This window comes from Cyprinodon tularosa, unplaced genomic scaffold (genome assembly GCF_016077235.1).
Source record: "Cyprinodon tularosa strain WSP-4 unplaced genomic scaffold, ASM1607723v1 ctg56, whole genome shotgun sequence".
In the NCBI taxonomy this organism is placed as follows: Eukaryota; Metazoa; Chordata; class Actinopteri; order Cyprinodontiformes; family Cyprinodontidae; genus Cyprinodon; species Cyprinodon tularosa.
Window position 1 is genome coordinate 1,579,778 of NW_024039296.1, and position 24,176 is coordinate 1,603,953.

General features: G+C 39.9%; 1 protein-coding gene across 1 annotated transcript; it reads left to right on the forward strand.

Annotated features, from left to right (window-relative positions):
* The first annotated feature begins 98 nt into the window (after positions 1 to 98).
* Positions 99 to 23,954, forward strand: tshz3a (teashirt zinc finger homeobox 3a). The gene is made up of 2 exons (XM_038305553.1): positions 99 to 538; positions 19,807 to 23,954. Exons 1-2 carry the CDS (start codon positions 499 to 501, stop codon positions 23,103 to 23,105), a joined length of 3,339 nt encoding a protein of 1,112 aa, XP_038161481.1. The 5' UTR covers positions 99 to 498; the 3' UTR covers positions 23,106 to 23,954.
* The last annotated feature ends 222 nt before the right edge of the window (positions 23,955 to 24,176 follow it).

The following is a 24,176-nucleotide window of genomic DNA, read 5'->3' on the forward strand; positions in this document are numbered from 1 at the left end:
AAGGTGTAACGTAGCACTTGTTCTCTATATGATTTTAAAGCATCAGTTTGTGAGCGCTGGTCGCAGAGGTAGGTGGACTCCTGTGCGCGGTGCCCTCCCCTTTCTGAGGAGTAAAGAGTTAACGGAGCGGTGGGTTTGCCCGTTCTCCTGCTGTGAGTGACGCGATCATCTCTCTTATCCCTCAACTTTGCCTGTTACCAGACCAGGCAGCCGAGGTGGACGCTGGCTATCCCCGCTGACATTCCCAACGCGATCGCTCCGGCTAATCACAACAATACCAACAACAAACACCTATGGTTCATTTCCAGGTTCATCTGCCCCCCCCTCGATTTCTATTCCCTTCCTTTCGGACTCTCCGATGTTGTGCCGTCTACAACACGAAGGCGTAAATCTTTTTCTGAGTAGAGGTGGATCTTCCAGGATACGACGAGGAGGTGCATGAAAGAATAAGAAAAAAAGAAAGACTTCTGACGGAAATCGTCGCGCAAAAAAGAAAAAATGCCACGGAGGAAACAAGAAGCGCCGAAGCGCGCAGCAGGTATGTGGATCCAACTAGATAAGCGCCTAACATCATGTTTACGAGATTTTATAAGCCTCACTTTCCAGTCACCGCATTTCCGTTTCCACTTTATGGCTTTTGCTCAGTCTGACGATGCGCTTTGGCACTTTTGGCCACTGTTGTGAGAGCTTATGACGACTGTCACGTACCTTTTTCTCCAAGCGGATAACAGTTTTATTCTAATCTTATGTGTTTCTGTGGTGCGACTCGGATCAGTCTATTGTCAGAAAGTTTTGTGGCTGTAAACAATCCAAACTGATCATTTCAAGACAGTTAAGTGTATTTTAGATGATTGCCTGAGGCGTAGGTCACCTCAAATCAAAGCGGGGAGCTTTGTGCGCATTTAGGTCCAAGCGCACAACTTATTCCACACTATGAGCGCATATATATATATATATATATATATATATATATATATATATATATATATATATATATATATATATATATATATATATATATATATATATATATATAGTTTTTTTTTAGAATTTCAGAAAAGATAAACAATCTGAGTGTGGACAATGGGAGTTTCGTGGGCTGGAAGGAGCCATAATCGACAGTTGCCATGTCTGATTTGACGGTTGATTGATTGGCTGTCATGCGGCTTTCATCTGATCCTTCCCGATTTGCATCAGAAAATCACTTCCCACCATGTGCTTTGGGCCCCTGACGTCACGTGTAAACCACACTGAAAGGGCCTGTGTACTTTTTACATACTCTGTGATAAAGGGCACTCATACAAGTAGATGTGGGTTTTTTTGTTTTGTTTTTATTGGGACTTTCTGTGGAATTTATGCCCCTGGAGTTACTCCATACGACATAAGACTATCCCTGAATATGATTCACACAATAAGCCTAAAAAGGATGTCGACATCAAGACTTTGTTTAGGGCTTTGGATTGCATGTGGTAATAATTCCTGAGAGGAAAGGTTAATGTAACAGTAAAGGTCCTAAAAATGTAATACAAGTATGCTCAGTTTGTGCCACTGATGGTGAAGTGACTCATGAAAAGTGAAAGAATAGGAGGGGGCAAAGTGGTTTCACAGTAAGAAATTGTACACACACTTCCAAAAAGAGCACATCACACTCACTTGTTCACTTTTGAACACACACAGGGACTCACAGTAACAGGCATACAGTGGGCAGAGGAGGCGGGAGGAGTGGGTTAGGGGTTGTAAAAGGAGCCGTGTGCTATGTAATGGAGGGGAGGAATGGGTTTGCTCTGTCAGACTGGGCCGTCACAACGGCTTTGTTTCATGTTTGATTTAATTGTCTCTCCCCTGACAGGCCCATTCATCAATGGCTTTAATGGTCAATCAGAGACAGGCTGAGTGAGTGCTCCCATTCTGTTTAGCCATAAGCTGGCCTGGGCTTTTATTTCATCAAAATGCCCCAGCCCTAATGTACATGCTCACTGGCTAAGAGTGGCCGCGGGGAGCACATAAAGAATGACTGAAAGCTTTCTGATTTCAGATCAGTGAGAAGGATGTTTTTTTTTTTCCTTCTTCTTCTTCATGTCCTCCTCTGCTCTCCACTCTCGCCTCCCCTCCGCACTGCTGTTTCTCTGTTGACGAAAGAGAATAAAAGACTGTAATATAGATCGTTTTGTGTTTTTAGAAAACAATTTTTTCTCCCTGCAACCACGCTTCTTTGTTCATTCATTCATCTATTCATTTCTTCATTTTTTCATGCTCCCCTTCCACCCCTGTCAGTCAGCCTGTGCAGCTGCAAGTTATAAAGTTGTCAACTGTTCAGTGGCACACAAAGGGTGATGATGAATTGATTGCAGCACAGAGCATGGTGATAGAGAGAGCAAAGAAAAGGATGACAGATGATGGGCCTTGATTAGGGACTTAGGGGGAGAGTCAGCCCACTGCAACCTTGAGACTTGCATGAAAAATCTACACACACCCCAACAACATATACACACACACACACACAGCATTGCTCTCTCATTGTCTCTCAAACACACACAGACATGCATGCAAACACACAGCTTCTCCCTCTTTTTCTTTCCTGTCTGAGAGGGCTTCTCCCTCCACAGTAGAAAACTTGTTTTGCCTGCTTCATTAGCGTTGGTCCAATTAGCCGTGAGGCTGATGGAGTCCTGACAGGCCCTGTGATTGGAGATGACAAGCTTGGGGTGCCCGGCCCAATGAGGTTTGCCACCACTTTGATGTAATCAACTTGATATTACACAGAGCTGCTCGCCTTTGGTTGTGCTGTAACTCAATTTTCTGCTGCAGGTGACAAATGGGCCTGCGTACCTGGGTCAGGTCTGAGTGCTCTTAACAACCGAGGGCGGCTGGCCACGTAAACAGCCGAGAAAACACAGGAGAGGGAGAGTTTTCCCAACTGTGGAAACGCAGACCTCCTTCCTTTGTGGATTATGATCAGCTTTACCTCAACTTTTAGGGCCTGAAGCTATTGAAACAGCTAAAGCATAGCTACTCTGTTGACTTAACAGGGAGTCCGTAACAGCTTTACAACAAGGTATTACAGGAAAATGTTAAGAAGGTAGAGGAGAGCGGGATACAGCCGAAAGAGAACAGATCGGATATATTTATAACATCTTTAACATGTTCAGTTATTAAGGTATTCGCCTGCTATTGTTTTCTAAAATTGCAGCGTGACAGTAGGTAAATGTTAAACCTCACCCAGTAGGCGGAAGTAAGCTTTAACAGACGGAAGATTTGATGCAGAATCTAAATATGATTCATTCAAATCAATCGGAGACACCACTTATTTCAGTTTTCTTCCTTTCGGTTTTTTACAACTGTAACATAAAGGAGGAAAAATGTACTACTAATGTAGTACATGTTAAACTAAAACAAATTGCAGCTGTTGTTTGATGTGATTATTGAGCATAGATGGTTTGTTGTTTATGTTTTGTTGCATTTAGAGAATATAGGGGGCAATTAGGATTTTTTTCAGTATTTGAACTTTCAAAGTCCTTCAAGTGAAAATTGGCTGATTTCAATCAGTGGCTGCCTGACTGACACCTATGCAAACACAAATCTATTAGGGCTGCAACTAACGATTATTATGCAAATCGATTAATCTGTTCATTATTTCTTCAAGTAATAATCGGACTAACAAAGGTACCTTCAGAAAGATTTTTTTACCAAATTAAACCAGGTGAAACTAAAAGTTTTCCAGTTGAGAGGTTCTGGATAGAGCATATTGACAGATAAAAACATTATTTTGTTTTAAATGCAAATAGTTTTTTTTTTTTCGTTTTTTTTTTTTTTTTACAATTTTGGTATTATTACTGCTCAAAGTGGGTTACTCTGTCTCTAAGGCATGTTTCAGAGTCACTATACTCCTGTTAACGATTAATCAATTACTAAATTAGTTGAAGATTATTTCAATAATCGATTAATCTAATTAATTGTTTCAGCCCTAAAATCTATACTGAGACTACATACTGAAGTTATACTCTATATCATCATCAAGATGGGGAGGAACAAAATATTTCTATTGATTTATTTATTTTGATCTGTATGTGAGTTTATATATTTACTATGCAAATCTTTACCAAAAGATCAAAGCACATTCCTTTTTAATATCTTTGTTTTTATGTATTTTTTCATAGTCTCCCACAATTAATACCAGATGCTACCTAATATAGTAACTTTAACTTTCTTTATTGTACACTTTTTGTTTTGTATCGCTCAATCAAATAAAAAATAAATACCCAGGGATCAGCATGGGATTTAAATTTACCATCCTTATATACAATTTATATTTTGTTGCTACAAATAACTTAAATTCAGCATTAGATTTCATGTTCATTCTGCTCTTCAGAGTAGATAATCCCTACATGCTTATATTAGCTGATAAGTTACTCAGACAGCTTGTAGAAAGTCATTTGTGATTTTAATAGAATAACCTTAATAGTGATTTTTTTTTTTCTTTTTCTGGTGAAACGAAATATTTTTAAACACATAATACTTCATTAGGATGTGGGAAAAAAGTGCAGGACCATTTTCCCCAGTGCCCTTCCATTGCTCTGCAACAGGTGGGGAGGCACAACACTTCCTTGCGCTTTGCCTTAAACAGTCACAGAAGCTGCTGCCACTCTGGAACTCTTTCTAGCATCACATTAAAACAGCTCTAAACATTCGGGTTGGTACAATGGTGGATTTTATTTGTTTTGAAGCCATAGCTTTTTAAAACCTTACTGTGACTAACTGGGCCATTTATAGTCGGAGGCTTGGCTACGATAAAAGAAAAACAATGCTGCAAAAAACAAAATCTGTTGCTGAAATACTCTTTTCTGTAGCTATTTGTGATTTTAGGATGGAAATGTCAGGAAACTCACAGTTATTCTTTAGACAGTGTCTCAACTACTCAACTGAAAGGTGTTACAAATAGCCCTGCGTTATAACTCCCCTACAGCACATTTTTTCCTATTTGTTTTGCTAATGTTTTACTACTTCCTAAGGTCATGACAGAGAATACAAGTCACCCTGTGTAATTTAGCAGAAGCTCCAAATATTATATTTCTGTGATTCAAAGCATTTCTGATCTACAGTGACAGTTTCCTTTTTTTGCAGGGTCTGGATTACAACTAATATATCTCCTTTATAACTGTAGAAGTGATTGTGCATCTAAATTGGCACTTAAACCCAGTTTGTTAGGTCTGTATGTGCTTGTGTGATTTGGTGCTTCCCATGAAAGGAATGATAACTGTAGTGTATCTGTTGGCATCATAATCCTGTGAAACCTGTAGGCCTTAAGATGTCTGTCACTCCATCTGTTTGTCTTAGCGCATCAACAGTGCAACATAAGAAAAGCACATGCATGCTTAGAAAATTATGGTAGGATGATACACAGGGCTGACAGCAGGCATGTGGGATTCTTAAAGTATGATAACCTTGGTTAGAAATACTCAAATCTCACAGAAGGACACTATGATGTGGGACTCACATTTTATCATGTTGGTTCAATCGGAGCCTCAAATACACAAGATACTGCTGCAAAACTAAGACCAGCTACTTAAAAAATGGGTCCTTCAATACGTCCATATTATAAGTATCATAAGCATAACACTCAAAAGCCAACAGAAACTGAACTCAATAAGATTTCCTCATATATTTACATACACTATAATTCCCTTGTCAGCAAATTTTTTTTAAGTCAATAATAATGTTTACCAACATGAACAAATTTTGTTCTCATTCATCCTCATGATAACTCTAAATTAAACAACTTATTTGTTTAATTTGACAGTGTAGTATTTGTAAAAAGAATAGCAATGTGATTATATGTATGCATGTTCTGTTGCTTTTATTTATAAATATAAATCCTATCGATAAAAAATATAAATAATTAGGCTAAAAAGATTTGAACTGATGCTACAATAATATGAAATGATTACAGTTACAATGATGGTGTAAAAACAAAACATTCGGATTTTGAATCAAAAATTTCAAATAAAACAGAATTAACAGCCACTAATGTTATTAGTAGTTATCAAGTGCTTGTTTTGTAGAAGATTTTACCTTTTAGGCTCCTTATTATCTTGTTAATTGGAGGTGCCATCTACTTCAACAGATGTCTCTTGTCGTCTGAAACAGTTACAGTTTTATTAAAGATTGGCATATTGAAGAATGATGGAGAGGCTGGTTTAGATTCCTAACCTGATTCTGAGATTTTACTTAACTGGACAATTTTACAAGCTGCTTCATTTGTTGTTTTTTTTTAAAAGAATGTTCCCTCAGCCAGCTGAGTGGCAGTGCACAGCAACAGGTGGGATAAAACTCCTGTTTCTTCTCTGCTTCTTCTGGTATCTCAATCCTTTTTTCTGCCATTTTGAAATAAGACCATCTTAAAACATCAGTATACCTAGAAACTGATAAATGACTCATAAGTAGCTGGCACAAGTTTAGAGCTTGTGTTATTGATGCATGAACACATGTTGTGACTGGCTTGTAAAAAAAAAAGGCAAGATTCTTTCATATGTGCCTGCTTTCCTGTTTAAATAGAATGTCCTTATGGAAGCAGCAGGGGAGCACCAGCTTGGACATAATTGCTGGTTGACATGTGCAGCGGTATCATCTGAGAACTCCGACAACAATTCGCCTCCGCTTGTTTGCAGGTGTTGGAGCGAGGCGAGTGGTTTGGCCTTGCAGGCGTTGTTTTTGAAGTTGAAGTTGAGTCACGTCTGTGATCTATGTGTCTGATAAGTGCATAGCTAATGAGACTGCGAGCACCAGTGAAAGGAGGACAACTGACGGAGTGTTTCCCACAGGTATTGACAGATGCCTTTTTTTGTTTTTAACCGTGGGCCTCTGCTCCATAAATCCTGCCTGTGCAATGATAACAGTACCACCCTGCCAGCAAGTGACTGAAAGGGAGACTTTACAAGAAAAAGAAGAAGGGCATGGGGTGGGGGGTGCAGTTGAGGAGGAGGTAGTGGTGCTGAAGATGATTGGGAATGGGGGGCAAAGGGTGGGGGGCTGAAATGGGCCTACCCTCCTTTTTAACACACACTTGGCAGATGTCAAGCCGTAGGGTTGGGCTCTCGGAGAGGAGTGTAAGCGGTGTAGTAGTGTCACAAATAGAAAACTGTTACCCATTCGCTCTTCCCTTTCAGCTTTCACTGTGCTTTCAGCTGAGGTTTTCAGCAGAGACTGCTGTCTTGGCACCGACTCGGAGGCTTTGTAAAAATAGTCACACCGCTCTTGTGATGGATGCAGCTGCACTGTGGCGACAATTGGGACAGGTTGGAACCCCCAGCCCCACTAACCTACCCACCCACCCACTACTTTTTTCCTCTAAGAAGTGAGAGAGCATCAGAGCCTGGTGGGATGTGTGCTCTTTTTCGGGGAACCTGAGCTGCTCCGTTCCTCGGGGGTCCTGAAACCCAATCCATGAGGAGAATAGACCGGCCATGCCAGAGAGCCGATTTCCTTTTCAACAGAGTCATTTATCACTGACCCACCCTTCGCTTCTGACACGGTGACGTGTGTCATTTATCAAACAGGCTTTACCAGATACACACAGAAAGGAGGTGAATAGGGGGCAAAAAGGAAGAGAAAGACAGAGAGGAGAGACGAAAAACAACACAGAGATTGGACTGAGAGAAGGCAAAAGAAAAGCTCAAAAGTTGAGGAATGGAGAGTAAGATGCAGAGTTGTAGGGGCAAGAGATAAAGCTTTGTTTATGTGCGAGTGAGTGATTTTCCAGGGAAGAGTGAGTTTTCCTGAAACCCTTGAGGAGGAGTGTTTGGGAGGGGGGATTTTTCTAAGATGACAAGAAGGATTGAGTTTCACTGAGTTGCGTCTTGATGAGTGACAGAATTTTCTTCCATGACGTGCCGTAAGATGTCTGAATGAAGGGGAGAAATATGCTTTGTCGGTGTACAAGTCCAACAAATGCGAAAGTGTTGTTTACTCATAACATATGCACACAGACACACACATACAGAGCTACTGCAGGAGTGTGATTGCGTGTGCACGCCTGTGCGCATGGGGCCATATGGCGTCAATGTTTAATGTGTGTGTGCTGCTCCCTGATGAACAGGGCTGACAGGTATCACTCATGCAGCAGCCTGGCCTTTAAATGAACCCAGGCTGCTCTGCTCTCCCGTGGCCCTAACAGGCTTTCTCCAAGATGGATGCTTCTTTAAAAATCAGATTAATGATGGATACCAGGCTTATAGCGCCATTTATCATGAAGAATATTATTTAGGCCGGCCGTGTATGGCTGTAACTGGAGAGCCAGGACGAAAAGAAGCAGGGTGGAAAGCCTGAGACAGACACTCACTGTATGACGGATGGCTGAGCGCTCTCTGAGTGTTACTAGACACCACTGCTGCAGCAGTAAGCCATAATCAGATAGCCCAGAGATGTTTATTCCACAACTACACTTCCCAGATTGCTTTGCCTGAAGGGCTGCTTTATGAAAGATATAAGATATATTTATTATCATCTTTTAAAAGTTGGTAGAATCTAACTTTGGGATTCCTGTGGTGTGATAACCATGAGTATGATAACCAACAATAATTCCTAAAGTTGCTAAAACATTCGATTCTTTCAGTCTTACTCAGCTCAGAGGTTTTTGTTAGTTTTTTGTCATCTTTAGGCGACACATAGGTCTTATTTTAAACCAAATCAACTGATTTGAACCTTTGCATCACGTCTAAGTCTAAACTCTGCATAAAGGATCTAGAAATAAGTAAAACATTTTTAAACTAAATGCATTTACCCTTAATTAAAGTAGTTAAATAAGATGATCCACCACTGGATTGAGTGTTTTACTCTTAAAATAGGATAATATGCACTTGAAATAAGATAAGAATTGTAAATGCAAATCGTCTTATTCTATTGGTAATGTGTTTCACTTAACTCAATTCAAAACAAAATGCACTTATTTTAAGAAAAAAAATATTTATTAAGCTTTTCCTTTTTTTTGCAGTGAACCAAACAACTTTTTTGTAAACACTTAAAGTGTTTACTCATGCAGAAAACTTAACGACAGGATATGTAACTCAAAATGACCCAATCCAACCCTGTTTGAACTTTGTAGTGTTGGGATCCACAAAACAGATTTAAATCAGAGGCAACCGTCTATCCAGGATATGGTGGGATATCATCGTAATAGTATCAGTGTGAAACAAAAGTGCACAAATAATAGGGAAAAAAGTGTAAACATTCTGTAGATAACCCTAGAATAATTTGAAGTGTTCATCTTTTAGAAGAGACGTTGTTCTAACAAATCAGATATCTGTAGTTTGAGGCCTGCCCAAACTTCTGCTTGTCAATCTAGATAAAAAAGGTCTATTTTTATAGTTTTGATATACATGTAGGAGTAAATTGAAAATCACTGTTCAATCAAATAGAATTTTTTGTCTAAAAATCTGTTAACCCAAGACAACTTAAGATTTTTGCAGCTTAATATCTTTTTGAAGGATCTATTGGCATGACATAAGTAAATATCTGGAGGTTTTAATGTGGTTTTACCAAGAAAAGAACCGAAAGCCATCTTATTTCTATTTGACTTAAAGTACAGTGAGAGGTCAAGGCAAGGTTAACGCTGCCATTCTGAAAGTAAACTGAAGGAAAAGAATGTTTTGTTTTTTGTCCTCTCCTTGTTCCCTTCTCTCTCTGCCTCCTACGTTGTCCTCCTCCCACACACTACAGTGATTTATGGTGACCATCCATCTTCAGGCCGCGTCCATCACCTCCTCGTTGCTAGGCAATCATGGCAGCAGCTGTGTGTTGTAGGAGGGATTTAGTTGTCCTGCTCTTCAACCCAAGTTTATTCTCTCCTCTCCCAACCTTTTTTTTTGGCTCAAGTTTCAGCTTTGAGCGTAGCGCTTGTTATATTTCCAGCTTTTTAACAGAAGAAGCCATCTCGAAAGCTGAACTTCCCTCATCATATAAAAAAAAACTCCCTAACCCTAGATCTTTGTTACCCTCATGTGATTTAGAGATATAGTATGTTTTTCCATGTTTTTTTTTCTTTTTTTTAACAAAAGAATTTAAGTTTGGATTGTATTTGAATACACTCCTTTTTTTAGCACTTAGCTGAGTGATTTTTTTATTGTAAAGGTCTCCGGATTTGACTAAATCTTAGCAGACTTTGTATGATAAACTGCAACTGACTCATTCAGTAGATTCTGTCAGGCCTCTTAAAATTCTTTCAGGAAGCTTGTAATAGCTGTAAATGTTGGCAGGAGGTGATAACTTTTTCCTTTCTCACTGATTTAAACTTAAACTTTATTTAAGTTTGTTTGTGTTTCTTCTGAATCCATATCAAAGCAACAGTAATGTGAGTCTGATTCCAGTGTGTTCTATTGTAACAGCTTTTGCTTCAGACAGTTTTATAACTTCCTGCTCTCAGCTCAGAGCCCAGGCATGAGCAGTTCAGGCCGGTTTTAAACAAGCCTAGTTTAAACGATAAAACACTGTTGGTGGCAAAACAAGCTAAACATCACAACTGCTGATGGGGCAGACTCACAGGCTTTAGTTTTCCCACAGTCTTTTCATTGCATGCAAGTCTTGCAGTGTAACTTGAGCTATAAGGAAACAATTCAAGTAGGCCTATTTGAATTTTCAAGTTGCTTACAATAGTGCTTGACAGTCTGCCTGGGTTTGTTTCTAGCTTCATGTTGGACTCTGAATCAGCTGCTTGAGGCAGAATTCTGCAACATAAAATTATAATATTACATAAAAAAGAAATGCATGCCAGTAGAGTCCTATTCAGCTAATCATCCGTTATATTGGTGTTTATTTGAGCTTTAATTACACAGCATGTTGATCTTGTGATCAGTGGTGGTTAATGTTAAATGTAACATGGACTAGGGGATGTCACAAAGCAAAAAATTGTGGTTAGCTGTTACTTGCCATGCACATAGGTGTTGTACTGCTTAATTGCATTAAAGGGAATACACGGACCCCTGTGGTGTGCCCTCTGTATGTCCTGCAAAATAAATATTGCCAACACCTATGTTTGTGTTTTACCGGTGCTTAAAGTTATAGTGGAGGATTTTCTTGAATTTTTGAAAACATCCGCCCTATCATGCAAAATCCTGTACCTGCTCCCGAGAGGGAACGCCTGTTAAAAGCGTGTAAGATCATAGAAGAGCCCATATCTCCTTGTGCACGATCTGTTTAATAGTTGCTGTTTGCATCGCTCGTACAAGCTTACTTTTCCAAAGACAATTTGCTATTTTTCCACTATGTCAGACGCACTACTGGTAAGTGAAAATGGGGACGAGCACATGGGACGGCCTTAAGTAAACATATAACCAGAATGATTGACAATTAGGAGGACCACTTATTTTGATGATCCATCAAAAAGAGCATCCTCCACTATACCTTTCAGTTAAGGGCTGTTTTTTTTTTTTTTTTTTTTTTTGAAAATCTTTAGTTCAAAACATTATAGATTGTTCAGATCTCAACTGGATTTTTATACATTAATCAAGAGCTCTTTAAAATTGTATTTTCTTTAATATAAAGACTGCATAACTTTTATGAAAACAAAAAAAGGAGTAACTGACCCTCATTTTTGAAACAATTATAAATAATGCAATATATGTAAACTGATAAAAACTTAGACTTAGTTATTGTACCTTGAGTGTGGATGTGGGAAAACTGCTAGACTTTAAAATCCTTAAAGTTTGTAAAAAAAAAAAAAAAAAAGTGACTAAATGAAAAGCTGAATAAAAATGACTACTAGCTAGGAAACATCATGAAGCCATGGACAAGAGTTGCTCAAGAAAAAATTATAAAAGAGAGAGGATGAAGAAAGAATTTACCATAGAAAAAAAAAATTATTTCAGCAATGCTTGACAGAAAGATTACCTCCTCTTTAGGTTCTTCTATATGACCTTGGTTGTGCACCTGTGGAAGAAGGTTGTGCATTTTTTCAGGTTTGTTTCCATTATGTTTTATCACATATTGTGGCTGCCTCAAACTGAGGCCTGATGCGTTTCATGACCTCGTTCTCCTCTGCGTTGGAGTATCAGGAGGCCTCTATGTGTTCGTGACTTGTCTTCTGTCAGATAAACTGGATAAATTTTCAGGTCGTTGGGGTCTGTGTGTGCAGCTGGCAGCTTTGAGGTCCAGCCGTAACACAACAACCAGCTGAGGGTTGAATCCATTGGCTTGTTCACTCTCTCTCTTCTCACTATGCGCACTGACAAGGTTCAGCCTTAAGCTTCGCCTGGGGCCAGAATGATCTCTCTGTTTTTCCCATCTCCCATATCACACATCCTGCACTACAATTGGCGGACACAATGTATTCACAGTGCCATCAGGGGGTAGGGAATGCACACAAATAAAACCTGACAAAGACATCCATGATGGTCGGGAACAACGCTGCATGTAAAAGCTGGCTGTTGTTGCAGAGTTTTGAATTAAGAACCTAGAATTAAGAAAAAGTGAGAAGGGCACATTTTTTTCTGGTCATCTCTAAAAAGGGGACTTATGTCAGAACTTATTAATTTCTAAAGTGGCCACAGATCACCTCTTACAGTTTTTCTCATGGGACTTTAAGCCAGCTTGAAGGGATCAAAGGGAATAGAAGGAGCGATCTAAGTTTGATTGAGTGTGTTACTTTGACACATGTGTACAAGGGAAAGGCATTTTAGGTATGTTACTGATCTGCTGCTATTTTGACTGAATAAGGCTGTTTTTGGACAAAATGTTTCTAATATATTTAAAGAGTTTTAGACAGCTAAGAAACTTGAGAGAAACTACAAAGCACTTTTTTTTCTATTTTTTTTTTTTTTTGTTTGATTGAAACTGAGGTAGCTTCCTGTCCTGTAATGTTCCTGAGCTGTTTCCTGTCAGTAAGGGCCCCCTGCCGAGGACTCGTGTTGATTCAAAGCAGTCTACATCCAGCTAAAATACTGTGCACATGTCAAGACAGACATGTCATGCTGTGATAGTTTAAGTCCCTTCTTTCAGAGTGCAAGTCCTCTGAAAATATTAACCCATGAACAAATATCTTAAAAGATGTTTATCATGTCTTTTTGAAGCCCAGTAATAATAAAAAATATCCCTTTCAAAATAGCCTCACATCACTCAGAAAATGTTTTCTTTTCTTGCTATGTCTTTTGTTTAATTGTTGCTCCCATTCTTTTACAGTGAAATAAGAGAAAACCTGTGTGAACTTCTCCCTACTGTATATTTTAAATTCTTTTGAGAAATAAAGGAGCAATAATCAAACAGATGGGATGTAATGCACTACACTGCACAGTAATATTACGTTATCATATATTTTTAGAAATCTCCCACATTTTTTTGATGTACTAATCAGAACTTGGTGGCTGATTACGGATTTCCAGTTTTATAAAGCTCTGAATCACTCATACATATTTTAGCTCTTTTTTATTTGTAATAAAACCGAGGCTTCAAAAACTTTATTGTAGTCTTCCTTTCATTCTTATGTATTTCTTACTTATTATGATCAGATGATCGCCAGTCTATCTCAGGGCAACACAGAGACAAACAGGACAAACCACCATTCATTTAGAGAAGCCTATTAACCTAATAGTCATGTTTTTGGACTGAGGGAGGAAGCCGGAGTACCCAGAGAGAACCCATGCATGCACAGGGAGAACATGCAGAAAGACACTGGGCCGGGAATCAAACCCAGAACCTTCTTTTTGCATTGAGTAGTGTTCATGTGTTTCTAGCAATAAATGTAGTGTTTTACCGTCTGAGCCCATGATGTTCCATAAGCATTAATAACAAAGAGAAGCAGCCATGTTTTACTACGCTTAGCCTTCCTGTTGCCTGCCTAAATTTTCATTCCCTTAATTTACGGCCTGATTTACCTTAAATCTGTCTCAATACAGTCACCTCTTCATTTGTTTTTTGCACAAGCATTCTTTAACTGACTCTTCCAAATACCACTAATAATAAAAGAAGCAATTTGTGAGTCCTTTTCACACAGTAATAGATTTAAACTCTCAAAAGCAGTGTTTTCGCGATGTGGTGCCGTTTATATGTGTTGCAATCACTGGTTAGAAAAGTACCACATTTTTAAGTTAGTCAATATGATGGAAAATTTAGATTTAAACCAGCTAGTTTCACTCTCCAGCTTATTTCGTAGTGCTTTTTCAAAAATATCCAAATTATAATTGCATGATTTCAACAAACAAAACATATGTTAATAACAGTAGCTCCTTCTGCATGTAGCTACTTAGTTAAAGTCAAAAAAGCATTGAAAATGAGAGATTGTATCCTTGATGGCCGTGTAAAGGACAGCTCATTCTAATTCATGTTGCCTCTGGCAAGGTTGTGCTTTTGACCAAGCAATCATTTAGCTACGAGGGTCAGATGCAGGTATAGTTTCTAGTCACACATCCTGTTTACCCTGCTTCTGTTGGGTGTGATCTGACTCCCCAGACTGTTTCCCCAGCTGTGGAACATTCCTCTTGGTCATTAAGATGGAGATTTTGAAAAGAAAAAAAAGGGATTCAGTGTTGGTGTGTCAAAAAGACTACTACTATTTTTACACAGCTTAAGTTTGCAATTTAGTGTTTTTGTTGGGTATTTTTGTCTTTCTTTGATGGTGATCTAAAGTGTGGAAATTGCATCTTCAGGAGGTCATGAGGGTTTTTTTTTTATTCACACTAGAGCCTGTTTAAGATCCAGCATCAACAAATATTAAGACTTTTAACAGCAGATGATGAGAAATAATATGGCAGAGAGAAGGAGACAGAGCCATTGAGTTAGAAACAGCCACTGCACCTTCCTGCCTAATCACCCCTCCACAGCCACCCCCCCTGCCCTCTGTGTTGTTCCTGGTCGTCAGAGAAGCACTGCAGTATTTCTATCAGATGATCTCTCCCTCCTCGTCTGCGGCCCTTATGTTTATGAAAATGATACTCCACAGGAATGCTTTGTGCATGCCAAGATGTCACTGTCTTTCCTCATCACTTGCATCTACGTGCATGTTCGAATCAGTTTATCTGAGAATGCATATAGAGGTGTGTATGTGGGGGAGCCTTGTTTATAATTACTTGACATTCATTTGAGGTCAAAATGTGGGCTTTCCACAACTATTCTGTAAAATGTGTTTGCTTTTTCTTTTTTTCTTGATGTGCAACAGAGGTGCCGGTCATGTGACAGTCCACTTCAAACCATTCTTACGCCAACTCTGTCCCAAAGGGATCATGCAAGGAACCAAATGACTCTTGTCCCCCACTAACAATCCCCTCCCCCACTACCACCATGGCATCAGCTCAGTTTATCATTACAAGTACCCACCACACATTCCTGCTGGGTTTTTTTTTCTTTCTCGCACCCACACAAAGAAACAAATACCATGAAGATTCATAAACCAGCCCATGCCATATGCTTAGAAATTATTTGAGACTGCAGCCAAGAGTATTGTTGTATTCAAAATATTCATAATTTATTCTAAGGGAGCCTCTATATTCCCATCACCTTTTATTAGCTTGATAAATCACCTCTGTTGTCAGTCAAGGCAGGGAGAATAATTGGATGTGGTTGTCGCCCTGTGTGATGGATTATCAGTCATTGGGGATTAAATTAACAGATAGTGCACAGACATAATGGTTTTTGTTTTGCATTTTAAATTGCCTGGGAGCAAGGTTTAAACCCAAATGTTTTTTATTGCTGGTCTTTTTGGACTTCGATCTCCCTCCATTGAGTCCTGCCTCAATTGCTCATAGAGTTGCAGCCCTTTTGATATTAAACTCTAAACGTTTTCTACCAGGGAATGGGAGAGGACATTGTTTAGGAATGTAGCTACAAGATTTGACATGGGATATGGTAATTAAATGTAAAAAAAACCCGCAAAGATCAAAACTAAACTTTAGATAAATTTTTTATCTCAAGATTTTGTATAGCTTTCACCTGCACATAGCAGTTTATATCAATTCTGACATCCCTAAAAAAAGATATAACATATTAAGACATATATATCATAAGAAGAAAGAGTTCAGATCATGGTATGTGAGAGCAGTGCTTAAACATCCAGTTTCTCTATCCCATTATCCTTGTACTGCTTCGTTGAGGGGACAACGCAGAGAAACACAGCTATGTGCACATGCACTCATACCTAAGGATAACTTAGAGATCAGTTGAGCGTCAAGGGATGTTTTTGTACTGGTGAGGAAGCTGGAGTACCCGGAGAGAAGTCATTCATGCACTAGAAGAACATGTACATTTCTTGCTTAAAGACTCCTGATTAGGACCTTCTTATTGCAAGGCAGCAGTGCAACCAACTGCCCTACTGTACAGCCCATTTTAAAACACAATTCTGATGTGACTTTAAATATGAACATGTTTTAATCTGTCCTTAAAATCATATATTTGTGTTGCTAAAACAGTGTATATTCCCGGAGAAATGTAGACTCTTGGTTTGGGCTTAGATTTCCAGAAGGCTGCCAAAGTATTCAAAATCAATTTTGATCTGAAACAGACAGAGGTTGAAAACCTAAGGCAATATAAAGTAACTATCCTGATATTTGACCAGATTAAGGCTCTATATTCCCCCCTTTTTTTGTTTTTCAGAGTTTAAATATATCATTCAGCTTCTAGAAAATAGGGCCTCCTTTTAAACAGCTTTATGACTCATTGTGCCTCCCCTCGCTTTGCTTTAACCTCCAAACTGCTACTACTAATAATATGTAAGTACTCTTAAATTTGTACTGGCATCCACACAACTGGAATTTTGAACAGGTTTGTTGCTGTCAACTTTAACTCATGGTGCTTGAAAGTGGCACTCTGTACGAAGTGATATTTCTGACCAGATGGTTGCAGATGAAGTAGGTTTGCATAATATTAGGAAGATATGATGTAACTGTAGTGTGATATCACCAGTAGTCATTAACTCCATTCAATTCCATTCAACACAAAGTTTCTTGCCTCTTTAATTTTTTTTTACCATTATATTATATCCCTACTGCTGTCTCTTACCTTAAGAATCTTAAAACCAAATACATCAAGTTTAAAAATTAAGGTCTTTTAAACCAAGTATTCTAACTAATCACTGATTTTGCAATAGGCTGTAATTTATACTCTGCTTTTCTAGGGTCAAGCTAACAAAATCAACAGATTCCAGGCAGAAATCATTATTTTTGTGCAACTATAGTATCATAAAATAAATCAAATATCTACAAATATGCTAAGTTATTTTAATGAAATTTAATGGCTTTAAGTAGGTTTATATGATGGAACAACCAAACTTTTCTGGATTTCTTTTTTCAAAAAATATAGGGAAGAAAAGATAAGCAAGAGTAAAGAGGAAGTTTACTAAACACTTTTTGCATGGAGATATATGCCTAGTATGTTTCCCTGCAGCATGAGCCATTTACCTCTTTACCCCTCTATTCTTCCACCCCTCCCATCGCTTCCCCTCTCCCCACGTCCGCATTATCATAATTGTGTCCAGAACATGAGGGGCCGGGGAAGTGATCATGTCATTTTATTTACACCCTGCTTGGCCCTTTTTACAAACGACATGCCACTGACTGCCAAGCGAACTCGGGCCGACGACATCTTTTGATCAGGGCTGTCGGGGCCTATCAGCGGAGAATGGCAGGTAATGGATACCCAGTGACAAACCAAATCTCCGGGAGGACGGAGAGTGGGTCGCACCTGCCAGGTCTCCATTAGGCTGGCCTCACAGTAGGGCTGCCTGCTGACTGTGCCCCCGGGGTCCAAATCAGACCAGCGTCAGCCGCATGGTTGCCTTGAGATTGGCTGTTAGCACTGGAAATGAGAGTTATTTCAGCTATGACATTTTTATTTAGACTGGATATGTGTATGGGGGGGTGGAGGGCAGGGCATGAAAGATTTAGTCACACAGTGTATTTTTGCTTGCGTGTCTGCGTGTGTGTGTCTGTTTAAGCTCAACTGTGTAGCTGATCAAGCCGTACCAAGGGTATTTTTTTCCTAGCATTTGTCTTAGTTTACAATATTGTCCAAACAGCCTCAGACCTATCCACAAGCCATCTACTGCTTTCAGATTATTTGTTTTTCCTCAACTTGAGCGATTTTGTGAGTGAAGCTGTCAGGAAATGAGGGAGTTGGGGACTCCAGAGTGAGTGGTGGCTGAGTTGGCATTAGATGCTAAGACTTGTCGCCACGGGAAACACAGGAATCCGTGGACTGTTTGTTTGTATGAGGTATGCCTATTTGCAGACATATGCACACACTTATCTCTCCTCATGAGAGCACTGGCCATTGACATGCAAAATAACAAGCATATTGTTTTCTATCATCAAGTCAACAATACCTTTTTATAAACTACTAAATGATATCCTTACAGAACTTTTAAAACTAAGTAAAGGTTTACATTTTTGCCCCTAACATCAAATCTTACCAGAAATTAAAAACAAAAATAATGGTGTAATTGCTTTTATCTAAAACTTGAATTATACAAGTAATCACAGAAAAAGGTTCTGCTAAAATAATGTATTGTTACAGTTTTAAGACTGTTATCCGTGAAATGTATACATTTATTTTGAGATGTAGATTTTAAGCAAAATATAGAAATATAACCACCATATGTTTGAGACATGAATATTACACAGAATATTTCACCTTTTTCTCCTGTCCTGCTCTTAGAGTAACACAAGTACGTAATGTGATAATGCATTAGACTGTTTGAACAGGTGCAGTAGGGAGGCTAAAAGACTTGCTATATATTTTTGACTCTTGATATAAGGCAGTGCTGCCCTAATAACAGTGAAAGACTTTACACTTTTATTTTCCGCATAATAGCTCTACTAGATTTGTAAAACCAAAATAATATTTCCATAGATTGAAAATTTTTGTTTCTTTTTTGTAAGCAGTAGAACATCCAAAAGGTTTTTTGTCGTTCAGTGGAACAGGAGTAGGCAGCAGCAGGTGGAGGAGAGGCAGTGCTGCCTTACTCTATGTTTGAAGCAGCCATATAAATATCTGACCACCCTTTTCATGACTTTATACATTATAAGCCATACAGTTGAACATTTATGTGTTTTTAATCCGATTACTCATTTAAACCATGCAGTAACCACCCTATAGCTATAATGAAGTCTTTTTTGAGACGTAAATTCGCTTTTATCCTTTTTCTAGATTTCAAGCTTTGTGTTATTTAAGGAACCTGTACTGAATTACTTCAGTCCACTTGACACCGTGGGATGTCTAGCTAACCTCTCCAAATTCGATCGACAACATTTTGACATCCCTTTCACTTCAACGTTTTCTAGAAAAATCCTTTTTGACTCTGTTCATGCGGGCGTCAGTCTGCATTTGTGTGTAATCAGAGAGAAGGCAGATGAAGAGGCGTCAGACATATTAACTGACAGATGGAGGTTGATCCAACTCATTTATTACCCCAGAGGAGAATGCCACAGTGAGATTGGGCTTCATTAATTTCAGATTTAGTTTTCATTTCAAGCTGTTGTGCCTTGAGATAAATAAAATGGTGCATTATGTTTTTGCCAAGATATTTCTTTTTTGTTTTCCTCCAATAGAAGGAGTGTAAAGAGGGGAGACATAAGTTCCATGTGGCTGGGGTAGTATATAAATACAGGCTCGCCTAGAGGAAAATAACACCTCAACGGTTGATGAGGTGAAATGGGATGACTGTAATTTCTCAGCTCAGCTTTAAAGGCTCCCACACAGATGGCTCATTTATCCCTGGGAGTCCTCGGGCACACATTGCAGGGAAACTTTTTCTCCAGTTATTCTAACATAGCATGTACTCTCCCTGCAATTTAACTCATCTCATCCCTTCTCTCTTTGTCTCCATTCCCTTTGCAGCTTATTCTCCGGAGGAGCTGGCAGAGCAGACTGTGGAGGATACTGAGGCAGGAGAACAGCCACCGGTACCGCAGGATGATGACCTTCCCATGAAAGAGGAATTTATGGAGCAAAGTGTAGGGATTGCTAAGGAGCAGGCATGTGACCAGGAATCAGCTGAGGCCACAGAGCTCTCAGGACAAGAGATGGACAGTGAGTCACATGCAAGTGAAGCCAGTGACCGCCTCTCAGACTTTGAAAGCCCACCGAGAAAAGCAGAATCCAACTTCACCCCAGCTTCTTTGAATCCTGATGCCAAAACACCTCCCATAGCCATGGACACATTAGAACAAATGAAAGCTATCTACTCAAGTTTTCTGACCAGCCCTTTGTGGTCACCACTGAACTTGAATTCCCCACAACTTCAGGCACAGTCTTCAGCTGCTACAGAGAAGCCAGCACGAAGCAACAGCACTAGCAGCAGTAGTAGCTGCAGCAGCAGTAGCTTTGACTGGCATCAGTCTGCAGTAGCAAAGACCCTACAACAACACCCTCCTCAGAGCCGTCACCCTGCTCCATCTGAGCCAAGCTTATTTAGCACAGTACAGCTTCACAGGCAAAACCCAAAGCTGTTTGGCTCAATCTTTACTGGGGCTAGCAAATTCCGCTGTAAGGGCTGCAGTGCCGCTTATGACACTTTGGTGGAACTGACCGTTCACATGAATGATACAGGCCACTACCGGGATGACAACCAAGACAAAGGAGGCAGTGGTTCAAAGCGATGGTCCAAACCACGTAAGAGATCCCTGCTCGAGATGGAAGGAAAAGAGGATGCCCAGAAGGTTCTGAAATGTATGTATTGTGGCCATTCCTTTGAATCACTCCAGGATCTCAGTGTCCATATGATTAAGACCAAACACTACCAGAAAGTGCCTCTGAAGGAGCCAATGGCCCCAGTGGCAACCAAAATCATGTCCTCTAAAAAAAGGGGACTTGTGGGGTTAGACCTCACCTCTTCACGATCAAGAGAAGGAACCCCCAAATCAAAATCAGATTCGACTGAACCCTCACACAAACCTTCCTCCAACTCCTATTCTAATCCTAATAACCGATACAGCCACCAGAATGGTGCCAGTTACTCTTGGCAGTTTGAGTCTAATAAGCTCCAGATACTCAAGTGCATGGAATGTGGAAGCTCCTATAATACACTTCAAGAGCTGAGGACCCACATGATGGTGACCGGACACTACCTGAGGGTGTCCAACTCAGTGGGTAAGAGAATTAAAGCAGTTCCTGAGGCAACCTCCCCAAGTCCTGGGAGAGTCACCACACCTACTGATCAAAAAGTCCAGTCTGTACCACTTGCACCCTCCACCTTCTCTCCTCCACCTCCTCCAAACAACACAACTCCCTCCAGCTCTCCTCCTCTGAAAGAGATCAAGAAAGAAGAGGTTGAGGAGGAGTGCACCAAACAAGAGACTAGTGTAAATGAAAAGCAAGTCATGACCACTGTTGGTAAAGAGGAAGACACTGAGGGAGAGGAAAAATATGACATTTCAAAGTATCATTATCTTACAGAGGATGATCTGAAGGAGAGCCCCAAAGGGGGGATTGATATCCTTAAATCACTGGAAAACACTGTGACTTCAGCTATCAATAAGGCACAGAGTGGGAATCCAACCTGGGGAGGCTATCCCAGCATCCATGCAGCCTATCAATTCCCCAGTGCCCTCAAGCTCCAACAAGGAAACATGGAAAAGAATTCACAGATGAAGTTTTTGTTCAATGGAGGTGATGGGGTGTTGTCCTCTTATGTTAAAAACCAGCCCCTAATTTCTCCACCTATAAGTCATTCTTCTCCCTTTCCCACTAACAATTTTCAAGCAATGGAAGATTTAGTGAAAAAGGTGACAGAGAAAGTAGCAAAGGTGGAGCAAAGGGTAAAGCAGTTGTCGCCAAAGACGGAGAACCAGCTGTCCCCATGTAGCAGTGAAGCTGGAGAATCACACAAGGGAGGAGAGACTGACTCACCTCGGGAATGGAGGGAGGTTACTTCAGCCAATAGTGACAGGGGGAGCCATAGTGACAGGGCATCCCCAGCAACGGATCCCAAGAGAAACTCAGCCGTTAAATCTCCCCTCGCTTCCGCACTGAGATGCAGCACTACCATTATCACTGGTCACACTCCTCCCGAACAGCCCTTTGTCAACCCACTAAGTGCTCTTCAATCCGTAATGAACATTCATTTGGGGAAAGCAGCCAAACCCTCTTTGCCAAATCAAGATCCCCTTAGCCTGCTTTCCAGACTCAGCCAGAGCATGACTGAGAAGGCTGCAGTGGCTGCTTCCCCGTTGCACACCAAAAAACATGACAGTGTAGTTGATAACAGCATTTGCCAGGCCAGCGATGACCAGCCTATCGACCTCACTAAAAGTAAAAATGATAAAGGTGGTTCTGTGGGCTCAGGCCCAGTAACTCCCTCATCAACAGTCTCTTCTATCTCCCCTATCTCTCTTGTTACCCCTTCAAAGTTAACAGTGGTGTCTCCCTATATTTCCAGCAGTCCTCTGCATGAGAACGCATTGTCGGATATCTCAGACATGCTTAGAAACTTGACACAATCGCACCCTGTAGCAAAGCCTGCTTCACGGTCCCGTGCCACAGATAAAATGGAGGTTGTAGGGACTACACACGATGAGGATGACATGTCTCTGCATGGCCACAAGCGAAAGGGCCGTCACTCAAACTGGAACCCTCAGCATCTCCTTCTGCTGCAGGCCCAGTTTGCCTCCAGCCTGAGACAGACTTCAGGTGGGAAGTATAATATTAATGACCTCAGCCCACAAGAAAGAATGCATATATCTCGCTTTACCGGTCTCTCCATGACTACCATCAGTCACTGGTTGGCTAATGTCAAGTATCAGCTAAGGAGAACAGGCAGAACCAAGTTTCTTAAGAACCTTGACTCTGGCCAGCCTATATTCTTTTGCAGTGACTGTGCCTCTCAGATCCGAACCCCAACAGCATATGTTAGCCACCTGGAAGCCCACCTGGGCTTCAGAGTTAGGGACCTGGCCAAGCTCTCCCCGAAACAGACTGCAAGGGACACAAACACTCTCACAGAGAAAGTAGCGCCCATGGATTCCTTGCTTCTGCCGCAATCTCCCGATGACTGCAGCAGTAATGGAGCTGTATTCAGCTGCCAGCTCTGTGTCCGTAAGTTCGCCACTAAGCATGCTATCAAGCTTCACCTCAGCAAGAGCCATGGAAAGTCTCCAGAGGACCATCTGCTATATGTTTGTGAAGTAGAGAAACACTAAATTACTTGTAGCACTAGGCATACTGGAATATGTATGTAGAATGACTGTTAAAAACAGGAAACTTCAGAGAATCTACAAAATCTTGGGTAATACATGAAGACAATATTAACTACTGTCTAAAGAAGTTTCACACAATGTGTTTACCTTAGTTTGGCCTACAAACATTTATAATTTCACTGTATTTCAAGACATTTATTTCATTTCAAAGTATATTGTAGCTCAAAGATATACAGCTTTCTCTGTCTGTGTTCACCTTCAAAAATGTGTAAGAATGCGATGAATCTGTTGAATAGAAAAGAAAAGGCATTGACTTGAAACCTATAAAACCTGATGTATTTATTTTGTATGGAAGTGAGGATTTAATCTGCTGGTAGTCTGCATGTTTTATTGTTACATTTGTACAGTCCTGTCTTGTCGAGAGTTTAAAAATCCTGTTCAGATTAGTCATTTTAAACACCTTATAGCAGCCAAATTCCTGGGAAAGCTCCCTAAAAGAATCTGCCAAACTGTAGAAATTCATTTTTTTTATTGTTATCAATTATCTTTGCTGATTGTAAAATCTGCCTTATTCACCATCACTGAGTAAGGGGCACTTCAAATCCAGGTCTGTGTAAAAATGTACATATATTGTGTAAGCTTACAATTTGCTGTTTAAATTATGCATACTTGTTATATTTCCTAATTTAAGAGGACTATGACTATCCACTGGTGCAGAGTCTTTGAAGAAGATAAAAAAGGACAATGTTTTGCACAATAGTTTTATAAATGTTATTTGATATAAAAAGACACAATACAGATATGTTGACGCCTCGTGCTTCTATGATTAAACTGAATTAACTGCTGAAAAAAGCTGTTTTGTTTCATGCTTTTTAATGAGAGCAATTTCAGACACTGCTTTTATGGATTAACAAGTTCAGAGAAGTATAATTATTTGAGGTTGCAACAAACCCCCGTTTATTTAAATATTTAGAATTTTAATACCTAGAAAATAATAAGAAATATTAAAATTTTTCAGCTAGCAGCCATAAACATATATATTTCATGGGAATTTGATAGATCAGCCCAAAGGTT